The 17,143-nt window shown below is 44.7% G+C and overlaps 1 protein-coding gene across 2 annotated transcripts in view; it reads left to right on the top strand.

Moving 5' to 3' along the window:
* The window catches only part of dtd1 (D-aminoacyl-tRNA deacylase 1), a 167,454-nt gene that overhangs the window by 123,562 nt on the left and 26,749 nt on the right, over positions 1-17,143 (top strand). For both annotated transcript variants that reach the window (XM_059986301.1, XM_059986302.1), the window contains exon 5: positions 7,576-7,750. In XM_059986301.1, coding sequence (XP_059842284.1) covers positions 7,576-7,750 — 175 coding nt within the window. The remainder of the gene's footprint in view (positions 1-7,575; positions 7,751-17,143) is intronic.

Raw genomic sequence — 17,143 nt, 5'->3', positions numbered from 1 at the left:
GCTGCTCTTCTTGGGCACTGGTATCATTATTGCCCTTTTGAAGCAGGTGGGAACTTTCAGCTGTAGCGATGATGGTGGTTTTCCGTTTGTAGGAACTAATGGTCTGCAAACTCAGCCAGAGTTGATGTGCATCTGATGTCACCTCCCAACCTCTCCCAAAATTGTTCCTTCGCTCTTGAAATAGCCTTCCACAAGTCAAACCTGGTTTTCTGGTACAGTCCTGGATTGCCAGACTTAAATGCCACAGATGTAGCCCTCAGCAGACTAAGAACCAACTGGTTTGGCCACGGCTTTTGGTTTGGGAATGTACAGAACATTTTCATCGGGACACACTCGCCCACACAGGTTTTAATGACGTTGGTGACACCTGTGGCATGCTCATGGTGGCTCGAAGATGTCTCCCTGAACACCGTCCAGTCCACTGATTAAATCATGCCAACTTAAGAACAGTCCTGACATGCTGAAAGTACCTCGGCAACTTGGCAGCCGGGGAGAGAATCTGTTAGACCTGGTTTATACCACCATTTGTGGAGCCTACAGTGCTGCTCCCCTGTCCTCCTCTTATATTCAGACCACATTTTGCTGCTCCCTGCATGCAAACCACTAGTTAAACAAGTCCACCAGTTCACAGGAAGATCAGGACCTGGAAAGAAGGTACTACCTCAGCACCACAGGATTATTTCAGACGCTTGGACTGGAGCATATTCAGGGAGATGGCCGCCTCTGATCATCACTTCAACATTGGTCAATATGCAGAAAGGAAAATGCATTGAGGGCAGTATCGTGATTAACTCAACACTGCAGGGCAAACCCAGAAAACATGGCTGGCTGCAGAGGTCTGTGCATTGCTTGGGGATCGGGACAGTGCCTTCAAATCAGAGGACAGACTCTAAGGTTAGCAGAAGCCGCGCTCTCCCGTGCCATCAGGAAGGTAAAGGGTGAGTGCTCACAGAAAATCACCAGACACCTTTGTGACACCAGCGATACATGGCACATATGGATACAAACCATAACCGATTACAAGTCCACCCCGCGTGTCAATGATGGTGATGTCTCTCTTCCTGAAAGGCTGGCTGCCCTTGATGCATGATTTACCAATTGAGTGATGTGACATTGAGGAAAAATGCTTCTCTTCCTGAAGAACAGACACCCTGTCTGGCCGCAGCCAAGGTGCAGCCCAACTAACGGGTCTTAACAGACATCTTTAGTATCTCTTTGAAACGGTCTACTGTCCTGTCAGGCTTCTGGTGCCCAAGAGACTGCTGGTATTCGGCCTAAATGATTCCAGCCCAGTGGCACTGACTTCAACATTCATGAAATTCTTTGAGTGGTTGGTAATGGGTCATATAAAATCCCACCTTCCAGCTACATTGAACCCTTTCCAGTTCGCCCCTCGCTCAAACGGGTCCACTGATGGTGCCATAGCCTCGTCCTCCACTCCGCCCTGTCCCAGCAAGAAAGCAGTGCTTCATACGCCAGGCTGTTGTTCATCGACTTCAGCTCAGCTTTTAACATGATCATTCCTCAGAGGCTGGTGAGTGAACTGCCCTCATTGGGACTCAACACGCTTCTCGGTAACTGATCTTAGACTTGCTAACAGAAAGGCCTCAGTCAATCCGAGTTAGCAGCAACACATCAAGCTCCATCACACTGAACACCGGTGCCCCCAGGGTTGTGTGCTCTGCCTGCTGCTGTTCACATTGCTGACTCGTGTCAGATTCAGCCCAAACCACACCATCAAGTTCGCTGATGGTACTCCGGTGGTTGACCTCATTAACACCAATGAGTCAGCACACAGAGAGGCAAGCGAGGTGACTGTGGACACAGGTCGACCACTCTCCATTGCACATCAGTGGCTCTGCCCCAGAGAGAGTGAAGAGCACAAAGTTTCTTGGTGTGTAGGTAATGGATGATCTAACCTGGACTCCTCCTCACTGGTCAAGAAGGCACAGCAGCATCTACACTTTCTGAGGGATGGAGCCATGCAAGGTTCCTGCCACCCATTCTAATGACTTTCTGCAGGAGCACCATCGAAAATGCCCTGTTGGGCTGCATCATAGTGCGGTCAGGAAGCTGCAAGGCCCTACAGAGGACAGTAAAGGCTTCTGAGTGGACCACTGGAATCTCCCTCCCCATTATTTGTGACGTTTACCCAGAGCGTTGTAGACGAAGCATTGTTGAGGACCCCTACCAGCCATCCCACAATCTCCTTGACCGACTACCATCAGGGAGAAGGTAAAGGACCTTCAGGACTAGGACTGCTGAACTGGGTAACAGCTTCTTCCTTCAGGCTGTGAGACTAATGAATACCCTGCCACCAGTGAAGTATCGTCATTAGGTCAGCAAGCTGTTTACTGTACTGATAACTGTTTACCTATGCTGCACATTACATGCACTTGGGTTATATTATTAACTTATTCATGGTAATATTTTACATGCCGTGTGTGATGTATGTTAGATGAATGCACCGTGGTGCAGTGGGACGTTGTTTCATTTGGTTGTACGTACAGTGAGATAACAATGAACTTGAACCTCTGCTGTGACAAGTGTACCCATTCTGAGGGAATGCATCTCATTCATTGAAGACGGTCTTCCAAGTTGATGGAGGCGGCAAGAGGAATTTCATCCTTGGCATCGGTAAAGGTGATTGCTCGTGATTCAGCCTTGTCCTTTGCACTCACGTGCTGACTTCTATTGTCATTGAAGGTGGGGACTCTCGGCCTCTCAGTGGCTGTGGGTTCTCATCTCTGGATGGGAGAGATTCAGCTACAGAATGCAACAGAACTGGTCCTTACGGAGGTGCGACTGACAGTAATGGTGCAGGAAAGAAGTGAAGAGCGCAAACGGAACTAAAAATCCATTTGGCAGATTGATACCAGGAGCTTTTCCACAAAGATCTGAGTGGGATGGACTTCATTGAGGAGTCAAAAGAACGAAACACCTCGATTCATTTAAGAATTGCTTATGTGCTGTGATGAGGAAACTGTAAGTTCTGAATAGGTTTAATGCAAATGGACTAACTCTTTGCTTCAATCAAATGACCTTGTCACTTAAGGCAATAAAATGTATGGATTCTGACATCAAAGAACTGATTGCACTGATCCCACATAAAAGCAACTCATTGTGGACTGTGAGTATTTGCATAAGTGTGAAAGCATTTGTAGGTATATTTAGCACGATGAAAATTGTAAAGCTTGCAATAGCTGAGGTCGTCATAATACCCAAAATTACTCAACATTCATTTGTGGCTCCAATTTTAACATCTGCGGCACTTCACTCAGTATCTGTCCTGCCCTGACATTACCATCCACAATGCGCTGTTATCCATTGAGTTTCTTTTGCAATCTTAATCTGAATCCCTACTGCTCTGGGCATTTTTGTGGCTTTTTTAAAATTATGAATGCTGTGCATGTTTAGATGCAGATCACAGAGTTTCAGCTCAAACTGGTCACTCCCATGTGATCCTGTGCTGGTTGTTTCTACTGAGCTGTGTTAGAAAGGTTATCCCCATCTACTTCTCTTGGCTGATTTTGCAGTGGATGAAGGGTCACTAGTTGTTTGCCTCATTTCTGTTCTATTGGATGTTATCATTCAGAGGTTAATAGACTCTTGATTTGTCAGGGCATGAAGGGATACGGGGAGAAGGCAAAAGATTGGGGCTGAGAGGAAAACTGGATCAGCCGTGTGAAATGGTGGAGCAGACTCGATGGACCAAATGGCCTAATTCTGCTCCTATATCTTATGATCTCGTGTTATCCATGTGACATAGATATATAGATACTTTATTGATCCCAAAGGAAATTACAGTGTCACAGTGGCATTACAAGTCCACAGATAGACAAATATATGAATATTAGAAGAGAATTAAGAAAGAATAAAAGATAAGTTAACTCAAACGGTCTAACAGAAAGGGGTCATTACTTCCCTGGCTATACGTTGACTCATTATGGAGCCTAATGGCCGAGGGTAAGAACAAACCACCATTGATGCTGCTGTCACCCGCATCTCCTCCCATTTCCCGCACATCTGCCCTCATTCCACCCTCCCGCTGTCATAACAGGGAAAGGCTTTCCCTTTTCCTTAAATGCCACCCATGAGCCTTTGTATCCAGCATTCTCCTTAACTTGTGCCATCTCCTGCAGGATCTTCCCCCCCCCCACCCCACTTTCTGTAGGGATCACTCCCTTGTCCATTTGTCTTTCCCCATTAATCTCCCTGCTGGGACTTATCTGTGCAAGTGTGACAAGTGCTGCACCTGTCATTGCATCTCCTCCCTCACCACCATTCACCACCCCAAACAGGTGAGGCGACACTTTGTCTGCTGGTCTATCAGGGTCTCGTATTGTAATTACTCCCCTTTTCTCTCTTTTACTGTTCTCCATTCTGATTGCCCACTCACACCTTCTCTTCCTTGGCCATCACCTCCCTCTGGTTCCTACCTCCTCCCCTTTTCTCCATGGTCCACTGTCTCCTTCTGCTTCATCCCTTTATCTCTTTCACCTGTCACCTCCCTGCTTCTTATTCCATCCTCTCCCCCCACACCCACCCACCTTCCCCTAATAGAGCTAATTTAATCTATCTTGTAGGTGTAATATATGTTGAAACTAAGTATAAGACATCAGGGGTGGAGTACAAAGCGAACAAGTTATAGGTAGTTGTCAAATCTCGAATATTTGGTTTACAAGCTTTTACTGAACCACTTTTAATTTTTTCGGTTGCCTGTTTCAAGCTTACAGATCTATTTTTCACCATCACAATATGTGTCCCACTCTCTCTGCATAAGAATACATAGAACTGAAATCCCCAAAGTGCTTTGCACTCAGTCTTTTCAATTTACTAAATTTGACTTAATGTTTTCCAAATCCTTTTGTAAATCATAGACGGAATGATTGCACATTGGTTCATTTGGAACTGGAGTGATGTACCATCTGTGGTGAGATATGGAGAGAGTGCTGCACAGGATTCCTTGTAATGGGTCTAAGGATGAGGCCCACAGGCTCATGGGCTGATTGAGAAGCTGAGCAGAACAGAGAACACGACCAACAGATTTAACAGGAATCTTTAAAGTCTCCAGTCTAAGTAACAATCCCATAGATAAAAGGGACTAGTAATGATTATACTCTTCAATCTTGGTACAAATGAGTTGCTAAGGAAGAACGGTGCTAGCTGTGGTCATAAATTATTTGTGCTGGAATTGGTTTAATCAGTTCAGTTGAAAAACAGCTGAATTAACCAGAAGGAATTTTAAAGATGAGAAGAAAAGCAACTTCAGTGAAAATTCATTTTTAAATGTTATGAATTTTTTGATCTGAGACATTTTAGAGTTTGAATTTAGTGCCTAGACCAGCTGTGACTGGGCTTGCGGCCACTACTGGGTGATGAGCTGCCATGTCTGTTGCCTAGTATCATGCAATATATACAACAGGAGGCCGCTGTATTGAGCAACAACCCTCCTCTGCTGTTAGCAGCTCCTCAACATTGAGCTGAGGCCTGAGAAGCAAAGATCTGGATTTCAGAGTGCAGGAGTAGGGATCTGGGCTCTCCAGCTGTTCCACTCCTTGGGCTTCTGTCATAAGGTGACAAGGAGAACACTGACCAGGGTCTGTATCTCCTTGCACTAATAAACTGCCTTCAGAAGCATCCTGGACATCCAAGTCTACAGGGGATGTCTGCCTGGTTTCAAGAGCCTGGAATGAAACAAGTAGATGCCAAAAGTATGAAATATTTGCACGGAATTGGTGCCTCATAATAAATTGAAGCATTCCATTCCCTTGTGTCAGGTCCTCCTAATGTGCTGGTGTTGTGTCAGTTTAACTACTATGTACCTCCTTATTGATATTAGCCATTAATCACTTGTTATAACTATTTATTAACTGTCATAAGTTGAGTACAATAACATTGTAAGTTTGGACTTTTCTTGCTTAAGGTTCCAATGAGTTTTAGGAGATTTTAAACCTGCCTTTTTATCGCTTCTCCTGTCAATTTCTTTTTTAAACAATTTTTTTCCTCACCATCCGTTTAATTGCCTTGCCTGATTTGATGTTGGGTTTACTCCCTTTTTAATTCGCTGTCCTGTTCAGTCCTTCAAGGCTTTATTTCTGAATCAGTCAATCTGATTGGTTGAGGAGATGCTCTGTTGATATTTCTGCTCTCTCCAGAGCCGATGTGACCTATCTCTTTCATTGCTCTGTTATCCACTTCCGGCTGGTTTATGGTTGGATATCTTGAGCTGATGAGTGCGGGGCCGGGAACCAGTTTGAGCTGCCCTGCTGTGGCAAAGGCTGCTCCCCTTGGCTGGCACATGGGGATACTAAAGTACAAGGCTGGATAGTACAATCTGCCATGTGACATTGGCACACCACACTGCTGCAGTAATTATTGCTCCACAAACTCTTCTGTCTGCACTTAACAGAAAAAGGGTAAAATTTGGCCAGAGACACAAAGATACTGATTCTGAGGGAAAAAAAATACCGACAGGACAAAATGTGGGAGGAACTTAGCAAGTCAGGCAGTGTCTATGGAAAGAATAAGCAGTCAACGTTTTGGACCAAGACCCTTCTTTAGGACTGCAGAGGACTCTCCAGTCTTTTACTTTCCTCACCCATCTGGCTTCTAACTACTTCTCCTTTCCCTCCTCCCCACTTTTTTTATTCTGGCGTTTTCCTTTCATGTCCTGAAGAAGGATCTCGTCCCAAAAAAATGACTGTTTATTCATTTCCATGGATGCTGCCTGGCCTGCTAAGTTCCTCAAGCATTTTGAGTGTGCTACTCTGGATTTCCAGCATCTGCAGAATTTCTCGTGTTTGCGTTGGCAATGGATGATCGGATTTGGAAGAGTATTTTTGAAACGTGACGATGGCTATGGGTTCGATTGCTTTTTAGTGCAGTAGTGAATCTGTTCCTTCACTATGAAGGGAGGAGGAATGATTTCTGATGGAGGAGTAAATAAGATTTGGAAAGCTTCGCTGTTGTGGTGCTCCATTCTGGATTAAAGCACTGCACTGCAAATGCTATCACGGCAACAAATCTTGTGGGCATCATTCGCCATTTCCTTCCAATCTGCGTACAGCATGGATATTAGCCCTCAGGCCCACTCAGCCAGGTGGGCTGCAGCTATGTGATCCTCCCATGGACCAATTCCCCCCCCACCCCCCCCAGACTCTGATCCCACCACTCTGCAGCATATAAGTGACAGCAGCCACTGAAGCCGTGGAAGCAAAGCAGAGCACTCTGAGAAAGCCCATGTAGTCATAGGGAGAGCCTACAAGCCACCCGCGCGCATACATACATGCATACACACCGATGTCTAGGCTCCCAGACTTTGCTGTCCTGAAGTAGTGTGGAAGACGATCCAGTCAGTGCAATAACAGGTGAAGTCTGGCAGGGCTGTCCCTTTGAATAAACTGTCCCTGTGATCTAACGGTTAACTTTGGAGCACAGGGAGAAGCTCAGCTCAATGCAGGGTTCGGTGTGAAGATCCGAGTGGCCTGTGGTTACTGCATATGGTGACGGGCAGGCGAACTGTTGCTGTACAGGTCAATTACATTTAACTTCTCTTTTTTCATGTCCTTACAGTTTACAAAGCTGGAAAAGCAGCAACAAAGAAAGGAGAAGACCAGGACTAAAGTGCCCTCGGAATACACCAAGGAGAAAAGTGCCTCACGCAGCAAAGATGACCCCAGTGCCAGCAGTGGGGCGGACGGCGATGTTTCTTCAGAAAGAGAGCCCTAATTCTACTCTCTGCACACTGGTGTGTATTCACTCGTTTAATGAGCTCCTGGTTTGATTCATTCTGGTTTTAGATGTGACTGTCCAAGCTTTATGTGCACCTTGTACCGCGGTGTGTAACAGGATTACCAGGTCTTGGTTAATCAGTTTGTGTCCACAGTTCTCCACAAAATACTTACACGGAGCCTGGGCTGGATGGCTTCAGTTGCCCGTGCCTCGCTGGCTAGGTAAGAATGAGAAATGAATTTACCCTTCTGCCACCTTGAGAACGTAAGTCTCCTCTCACCCTGGTAGGTCCAAACTTCATCAGCTTAACCTGTTCCACTCTCTCATCCATGTCACTTGTCCTTATTCCTGTACAGTTCTGAGTTCTGTATGTACTAAGCACAGAGGTTTCTTCTGACCTTACTGTTGAACGTAGAGGTGTTTGTAGCCCCTGGCTTAGAACTATATTTCTGTGCAAAAGTCTCGGGCACGTTAATATGTAGCTGGAGTATGTAAGACTTCGGTGCAGTGCTACATTTGTCAATGTGGAATAGAGAGCAGGTTTGTAAACCTGGCTGAGGATGGTGAGGGTGGAGTACCAAGTGAAGAGTGTGGGACAGGTGTCAGAAAAGGAGTGCCAGGTGTAAGTGGGTGGTGTGGGTGCAGACACACCCAGCCCTGAAGCACCAGGCAGGGTCATTTGGTTCTAAACGATTGGTTTTTTGATCATTACAGAATGTCTCTCTGGGGCTTCTCACTCCCTCGCCTCTCCCTTCCCCTTTTTCCAATCACATTTCCCCTCTCCCTACCCCCTTCCCACTTTCAGTTCACAATAAAGACCCATACCAGAATAAGGTTTATCATCTCTCACAGAGGTCATGAAATTTGTTTTTTTTTGCGGCAGGATTACAGTGCAATACATAAAATTACTACAGCACTGTCCAAAAGTCTCAGGCACCCTAGCTATATACTCGTGTGCTTAGGACTTTTGCACCTCTCTGTGAAGATATCTTCACCTGTTTAAGTCATCTCAACTAGCTCAAGGATAGAGCCCTGTCCTCTTTGGTCTTTCCATTGTCATCCCATAACCCATCTTCATGAACCCTGCTGAGGGGGGGGAGAGAGAATTCCAGGGCATGGGGTGGCCAGTGGCAACAGCTGGAAAGTGAAGACACGGCAACGCAGCATGAAAAGGGAGAGAGATGGCTGGGAGGGGGGCATTAGGAATACCCCAAGGTGTGAGTTGATGGAGTCTGAGGAGGGACAATTCTGTCTTCATCGACGCCCAGCAGGATGCTTGCTGTTTCAGTGAAACATCTTGAGGTGGTGGCTGTTTGTGGTGTATATTATTTCAGCGCAGCTTTGTGGGCCGAATGGCCTGTATTGTGCTGTAGGTTTTCTATATTGTATCCTTTTGGGAGAAATGGTGGAGTGCAATTGGCTGACACGATTGGCAGACCGGTTTCTGCTCACCTGTCACCCGCAGGTACCATGACAGTATAGGGGGACTGTGTACCCTTTCTAACAACTAATGAAAGGAATTTGTTGCATGAGGAGCATTTACTTATCAGAAGTTTTCTGTCGTAACTATGGCAGAGCCACAGTCTTGGGTCTGGCAGCCAAGTTGGGTGTATGGCCAAACTGCACCAACTCAGTCCAGAACTTCTCCTCTCCAAAGTTGCCCTGTTCTCCTATTGCATCCACCAGAGGGGCACATTAGTTTTGTAGAATCATGAAAAGTATAGAACAGAACAGTACAACCCAGGAACAGGCCCTTTAACTACCCCTCCCCCCCCATGTCTGTGCTCAACATCATGTCAGATTGAATTAATCCTGTCTGGTTGCACATGTTCTGTATGTCCGCTTCTAACACCTCCCAAAGTAGTATGTCCCAGGCGTTCGCCACTCACTGGGTTTAAAAAAATTTACTTGCCTTGCAAATCTCCTTTAAACTTATTGCCCCTCACCTTAAAACGATGCCCTCTGTCACATTGCTACCAGAAGGTCCGTCTGGAGATCAGTGTTGTAAAGAGTCCTGCCGGTTACTGCATACTTTCCTCTTGATCTCCCAGACTGCAACATCTCACATTTGTCCCGGTTGATCTCTATTTGCCATTTCTCCACCCAGATTTTCAACTGATCTTCATCCCACTGTATCCTTCGACAGCCTTCCTTGCTATCCGTAACTCCACCAAATGTCATGTCACCTGTAAGCTTACTGATCCGACCACCTTGTCCAAGTATGTGTATTGCAAACGGAAGAGGTGTCAGCACTGATGCTTTGGAATGCCAGTGGCACAGAGCTCCAATCAGTAACACGCTCCTCGTTCATTACCCTCTTAGAGTCATAGAACTCATAGAAAAATGGAGATCTTGGAGTAGGTTAAAAGAGTCACTATAACTTTATAGGCTGAAGGGCTATGTTCTGTGTCTCATTGTTGGAATATTTGTGGCAGAGTTAGGTATGGGTAGGGCAAGAGTGGCTATGATGATCTTGTATGGCCAGATTATAGTTCTGGCTAAGAAACACTAGCATTCATCATGTTGACCAGGTTACATGTAGCTCAACTTCCAAGATCTCAAAGCATGCACAGCTCTAGTGTATGTGAAATCTGCTCCAGTGCAGGATCAGGGAAACGGAGGCCATCTAGCCCTTCAAGACTGTTCCAGATCAGGGCTGAAATGGTATCTTAACTCTCCTGCTTACTTCTGCTCTATAGAGTACTATAGTCTCGTCAAAGGAAGCACCAACTAGTCAAGACGAAACCTTATTTCCAATAAAGCACTCCCATTAATTTAACAAAGCTGGCAATGTTAATATGTAAAGCATTTTGATCTTTTGTGAAAGATGATGCAGTTATTGTTGCTGCAGTTGGCTGCCTAGTCTTGATACAGTGATACAGAACAGAGCAGTGATTTAAGCTGAGGGAAGTGTAGGGAAAGATCATCATATCAGCAGTGTCAGACAGCTCACAGGTCATTCCTCGGAGATCTCTGCAGCCTGTATTCTTCAAGACATTTTGGAACATTGTGGAGGACTGTTGGGGGGGGGGGAGGTGGTGTGGATAGAGACATGTTATTCCTGCTGCTCTTTGAAATTAGGGCAAGTGGGCAAAGCTAGGAACCATTAAAGATTAAAATTTGTCACGTGAACATCAAAAATTGCAGTGAAATGCACCATTTGTGTTAATGACCAGCAGAATGTGAAAGTGTGTAGCGGGAGAACCACAAGTGTTGTCACACTTCCAGCACCAACGTAGCATGTTCAAAGCTGAGTAAACCTCACCTGTATGTCTTTGGATTGTGGGAGGGAGGACACCCACATGGTCATGGGGAGAACGTACTAACTTCTTACAGACAGTGGTGGGATTTGAACTTTATGCACTGCAAAGCTTAAAGCTAACTGCTACTCTATCGTGCTACCCTGTTGGGAATGCCTTCTGTAGGTGGGAGCTGATGCCAGGACAATTGCTGGTGTTAACTCAGAGTTGGTGAACTGCGTTCTGTTGATTGCCTCCTGAAATGAATGTTGATTGCGCAATGAAGCCGCAGATAGCATTGACGTTAAATATCATTGCAAAATACTGATCTGCTAAAATGTGTGTTCGCACCCACTGCCGGGTTGTTCTTAAAATGCTTCTGTGCCTCAGTGACCCAAGTTTTGACCTAAGTACATGGCAAACCTGGGGACATTTGCACATTCCCCCTTGTAGCTGCATGGGTTTCTCCTTAAACTTAAAGCAAGTGGTGGGAGACTGGGGAGGGAGGAGGTGTTGATCACATGTGGGGTGGGGAGGAGGAACAGGACTAATGGATTTGCTCTGAAACCGGACACGGACTTAATGGCTTGAAAATTAAGACTAGTGGAATGGCTATGTAGAGAAGACATAAATGAAGTGGAAAATAGGGTGATAGGTTAAAGTCTCTTGCTCCTTGTTTCTTTACAATTGTAGCTGCACCTTTCCTCAACAGTCTCGACTGTAAAATATATGTTGCGAAGATAATTTCTTAATGGTATTCTCTGCTTTTCTCAGAATTTCCTGTTTTTGTGGATTGCTTCAGGCTAAAGCTGAATTCTTGCTTGAGATAGAAGCTGTTAATTCATTTTGAGAGCAAGTTGTCAGTGGGTGTGAAAACAAGACAAGTTTTAGGAGATCTTGTTCAGGATTTGCGCACTTGAAATGTCTAACAGGCTTATCTGACAAATTAATTTGGTGTCAGGGATAAGCTCTTATTCTCAGGAAATTGTTTTGAAGTGTTTACGATATTTCATTAAATGTAATTATTTAATAAAGTGATTTCAGGGATTAACGGTTGCCACTCAGAGTTTATCCTGCTTCCCTAATCCCACGTTGTAAGCACTTTGTGAAAGTTGCTTTGGTAACTATCCAATTAAACTTGAGAAATGGAGCAGGGTCTCGGCTTTTCCACTAAGAGTGAATTTCTTCCCACGTTGCAGGCCGCTTCAGCTGGAGGTGATAGTGTTCCATGGGAGGTGGGGTTGGCGAGCTTTGTGCACACTCACGGCCATATGATTCACCCGGCCAAAGTGTGCACATTACCAGGGAGCCAGCTCCAACAGAATTGGAGGAGGAATTAAACACGTGCAAATATTGGATTACCAAAATGAAGGACGTTTGGAAGTCCACACAGGAGGGGGTGAAGGTTGAAGTCTGGGGAGGTTGGCAACAAGAATAGGAGAAAACGTAATTAAAGTTTAGTGACAAGGAAGTAAAGTTTCTCTGAGACTCCTTATCAAAGTGGAAATCTTTTCTGTGTTGGAGGTTCACATTTCCTGCCTTTTCATTGCAAGCTTCATCTTCAGCTGCCACAGACTGGCCTCACACACTTGCTCCCTTTGCTTATTTCTCTTCCCTTGTGCAATTCCCCAGTGATCTTCCATTCCTTCATGCATGCCCACCTCTCTCCCTGAACCCGCGGTAACATGGCGGTTAGTGCAATGCTATTACAGCTCGGCGCGTCGGAGTTCGGAACGTTGTCTTAAGGAGGCTGCATGGAATGTGTGGGTTTCTTCCAGGTGCTCCGGTTTCCTGCCACAGACCAGAGACAAACCAGTTAGTAGGTTAATCGGTCATTGTAAATTGTGCCATGATGAGGCTGGAGTTACACTGGGGGTTGCTGGGCAGTGCGGTTCGAAGAGCCAATTCTGCACAGTATCTCAATAACTAAATAAGGTAATTAGTTAACAGCCCAGCGGACCTCTTGCAGCTGTCCTGGTATGAGGCACCAGGCTTCTGGAGTGAATGAGCCATGACTTCATTAGTTCACCAAGCCTGCATCCTCCATCTATCACCATTTATGTTTGTCCCATGTTTATTTTACTCTCCAGTCCAAGGGTAGGAGCAGCCTGCACATATCACCATGCTGCTGGTGCCAGCACAGCACACTCACCATGTCTCTGGGATGTGGGAGGAAACCGGAGAACCTAGAGAAAGCCCATACCATCACGCGGAGAGCATACAGTGTACCTACTTCTTACAGACGGTGGCGGGAGTTGAACCTGGTCTTCCGATCACTGGCGCTGTACGGCGTTATACCGGCTGCTGTGCTACCACGCTGCCCTGCCAGCCTGCGCTTCTTTGGAATGTAGAAGGAGACCTGAGCGCACAGTCACAGGGAGAGCGTGCAAACTCCACACAGTGAGCACCAGGGGTTAGGATTGAACCCAGGTCTCTGGAACAGTGAGGCATTGCCTGACTACCGGTGTCGCTGTGTCACCCTTGAATACAGCCAGCGGCTTTTCCATTCTTGGTCGGACCAGTAACGGTGCGCTGCAAACCACACGTAGACTGCCTATGGATTCATCAACTATGCTGAACAATCAGTAGGAAAATGTAGCAAGCATCAGAAATATACCATTAAAGACAACTTTTTAAACTTATTTGTTTATGGGTCAGTCTGTCGGACACTGTTTAGTCCCTTGTTTAAAGGGGATGCATGTGTAATGGAGATGGTTCAGAGAAAATTGGTTACTGTGATTTATTTATTGAGATACGGAGCAGAGCTGCCCAACAACCTTCGATTTAACCCTAGCCTTGTGTTTCCCAACCTTTTTTAGCCTAACACCCCCATAAAGCACCTTTGTACTTGCCAACACCTCTCTTAGGCACAAAATACTTGCTGGTGCCCCTGTAGTGTAAAAACATGTCTACCATATGCTATCATGAGAAAAATGATCCTGTTTTAAATTTTTATTTGCTTTTAAACCCAGCTTACACAGTACCTGTGCTCTGTACAGCAGCTTCGATATCACTGTGATCCTTGAGCTTGATGGTTTTTAGCAAGAGTTGAAATATCTGCTTCAAGTTGTGACGGCAAAAGCCTTAAGTCCCCACACGTATCGATGTCCAAGTGGTTTCTGTTTCTCGTGAGGATGTGGTTCACTGAACTGAAGCCTCTTTCAACAAGGTAAGAAGATGGAAATGCAATGAAGAGCAGTTGGCTCTCTCGAAAGACCAGGAAACCATATGATAGAGTAGTCACATACCACAGAAGCTGACATTTTTGAACAGCAGTTTTGCTTCTTCATCATTCTGAATTTCGATAATTTCTTCTTGCAAGCAGTCTTCCTGTTCTTCCACCTCCCAAAGAAATGGGATAATTACCCATTTCAAAATTTCCAGATCATTCAAGTCCTTGATTCAATTATTCTGAAAATGATTCTTCAGAGACTGCAGGTGTAAGCAGTACTCTTCCAATTCACTGTCTGTGAAAGAGAGTGCAGGGTAACTGTGACAACGTTCTTCTCCCAAAGTTCTGCTCATAATTTTCCTGTAAAAGTGGACTCTGCACTATATGCCTGGATTAAACTGAAATTTTCACTCTGCAGTTTCATATTTAGGATGTTCATTTTTTCATACGGATCAGCTAGGTATGCCACATCTCCACGTGGAATTTCAATCGTTTCCCAAGCTCTTGTTGACTTTGAGCAAAGATTTAATCATAGTGTCAAAAAGATCAAAGGAACGTTTTAAGCAGCAGCCTTTTGACAGCCAACGCACTTCAGTGTGAAGAAGCAAGCCTTCAAACCCTTCACCGTTATCTTGGCATAACTGGTGAAATATTCTGCTATTTAATGGATGAGCTTTAATTTTGTTGATTGCTGATATTACAAGAGTAATGCTTGAACAAAGTCACTGGCTGAGGTTTTTGTCTGCAAGATGTTGATGATGAATTACACAATGAATAGCAAACAGACTTGGAATTTCTTTTTTCATAAGTGCCACGAAAGCAACATAGTGACCTGTCATATTTGGTGCTCCATCTGTTGCACAAGAAATCATATTCCTGATTGTAATACTTTTTTCTTCAATGTACATTTTGAGTTTGTCGTACATTCTCTCTTGATATTTGTTTTTAACAATTTTACAAAAGCGAATCTCTTCATAAACTTTTCCATTTCTGATAAACTATATATGCCATTAGCAACACCTCATTTTCTCGCACAGTTGATTCATCCAGTTATATCCCAGATTCTGTTTTATTGTAGCTCTGTGCAATATCTTCACTCATTTCATCAATACAGAGCTACAGAGTTATTGCTCAGAGGAACTGATTTAAAAATACTGGGATCCATTTTGAGAACTGTAGTGAGCACTTCTGAAACAGCAGGCATTATTAATCTTTCACCAATTCTATGGGATTTTCCACACTGCTGTCATTTTGGAAATGTTATAGGAAGCAAAGAGACCACTATCAAGGTCATTTTTAGCTTTCTTGGCAAATGACTGGAGGGTGCAATGCTTTTCAAATGCTTCTTTCATCTTTTGGAACTGAGTAATACCATAAGTAGCCCTTTCAGGGGGTCTTTTATGAAAGTGTTCCTGCAATCTTGATGGTTTCGTGGTTTCATTAGACAGTACAGTATTACAAATAAGACACTGGCATTGCTGATCTGACGGGAACAGAATAAAACCATACTCCAGGTATGTAACATTGTATTAGCACACTTTCTATAGTTTCTGTTTCTTAATAGGATTACAATTCAAGGCTTCACCACCTTAAGAGTAATATAGATTGTGCTGTACGTATTTATCCATCATTAACAGGGCTAAATTAAAATAAAAAATTAACACAAACTGGGAATCTCTATAGGATGTTAGGACTGCAACGAATTGACACGGATGGAGCGATGTTAGCAGCACGCAAAGGAAAAGCAAGGCGAAGATGAAGACGAACACAGCAGTGAAAATTACGTTGACAAGGATTGAGATTGGAATCTGAAAGGTAGTCGGGATAGAGCTGGTGTTTGGCAACCTACCTTTATACTGACCAATCACGTAAGGTCTTGTGATCCCCAAAGGTAGTTCTTGACTGCATGTATGAAGTCGAGGTTGTTTTGACCACCTCAAGAGGAATCCTTGGGGATGGCAGGTTCTCTGGTGGGCTCTATTTCACAGTTTGGTCCTGATCAGCACCGCATCATTGTGCGACCTGTAGAGAAAGTTGAGAGGGTGTATTTGAATTACCAACTCTTAAACTGCACGAACTTGTTCCTTGCCACGAGTCAAAGGGAACTGTTGGGCACTCTGGTTGGTAATTTATGCATCCCCAATACAGTAATATCTGTTCGGTTGATAGGGTCGGCTGAGATTTAAGATGCATTGTGACGATGAGTGCTCTCCCCCTGCAGAGCTATGGTTCTTCCTGTGTTTCAATGCCTCTTCCTTTTTTTGGAAGCGCGTGATCTACTAACGGCTGGTTAAGTCTCGTGCCTTAAATTAGGGTGCTGCTTACCGCCCTCATCAAGAATCTTGAACGGCCACCCCCCCCGGATGACTTCTGTTTCCTCGAACACTTCCGTAGGACATGTAACCACCTCACTGGATATCACTGCCCTAGCCTAATCATGGGATAATTTACAGTGACTAACTGACTTATCAACCGGTATGTCTTTGGACTGTGGTGGGAAACCGTAGCACCCAGGAGAAACCATGTGATCACGGGGAGAATGTACAAGCTCCTTACAGCCAACATTGGGAATTGAAACCGGGTCGATGATACCGTAAAGCGTTGTGCTAACCACGAAGCTACCATGATTTAAGTGATGTTTTATGATCGAGCAGGTTGGGTCATGCACATTGGAGCTGCAGAGAAAGTGAGGTATTGAAATGTATAAAATTTTGGGAAGATGTTTCCCCGGTGGGGGATTGAATCCACATCCTAGGTACTTTGTTTCAGAGTAAGTTTTCACCTCATCCAGCAGTTCCACTTGCATTCTTGCACACACCGACTGTGAAGTTCTGCCTGTAAGTTCACTTCATCAAATGCAAAGACACACAGTTAGAATTGCTCCAGCCTTAATCATATATAGATCTTCACTCTCTGGCCTTTGTACATTAAGGCAATTGGATTTTACAACAATCAATTTTAAAGCCTTTTAAAATAACTTAGAAGCTAAATGTCAGAC

This window comes from Hypanus sabinus, chromosome 12 (assembly GCF_030144855.1).
Source record: "Hypanus sabinus isolate sHypSab1 chromosome 12, sHypSab1.hap1, whole genome shotgun sequence".
NCBI classification, from domain to species: domain Eukaryota; kingdom Metazoa; phylum Chordata; class Chondrichthyes; order Myliobatiformes; family Dasyatidae; genus Hypanus; species Hypanus sabinus.
This window is presented reverse-complemented; position numbering and strand designations above follow the sequence as displayed.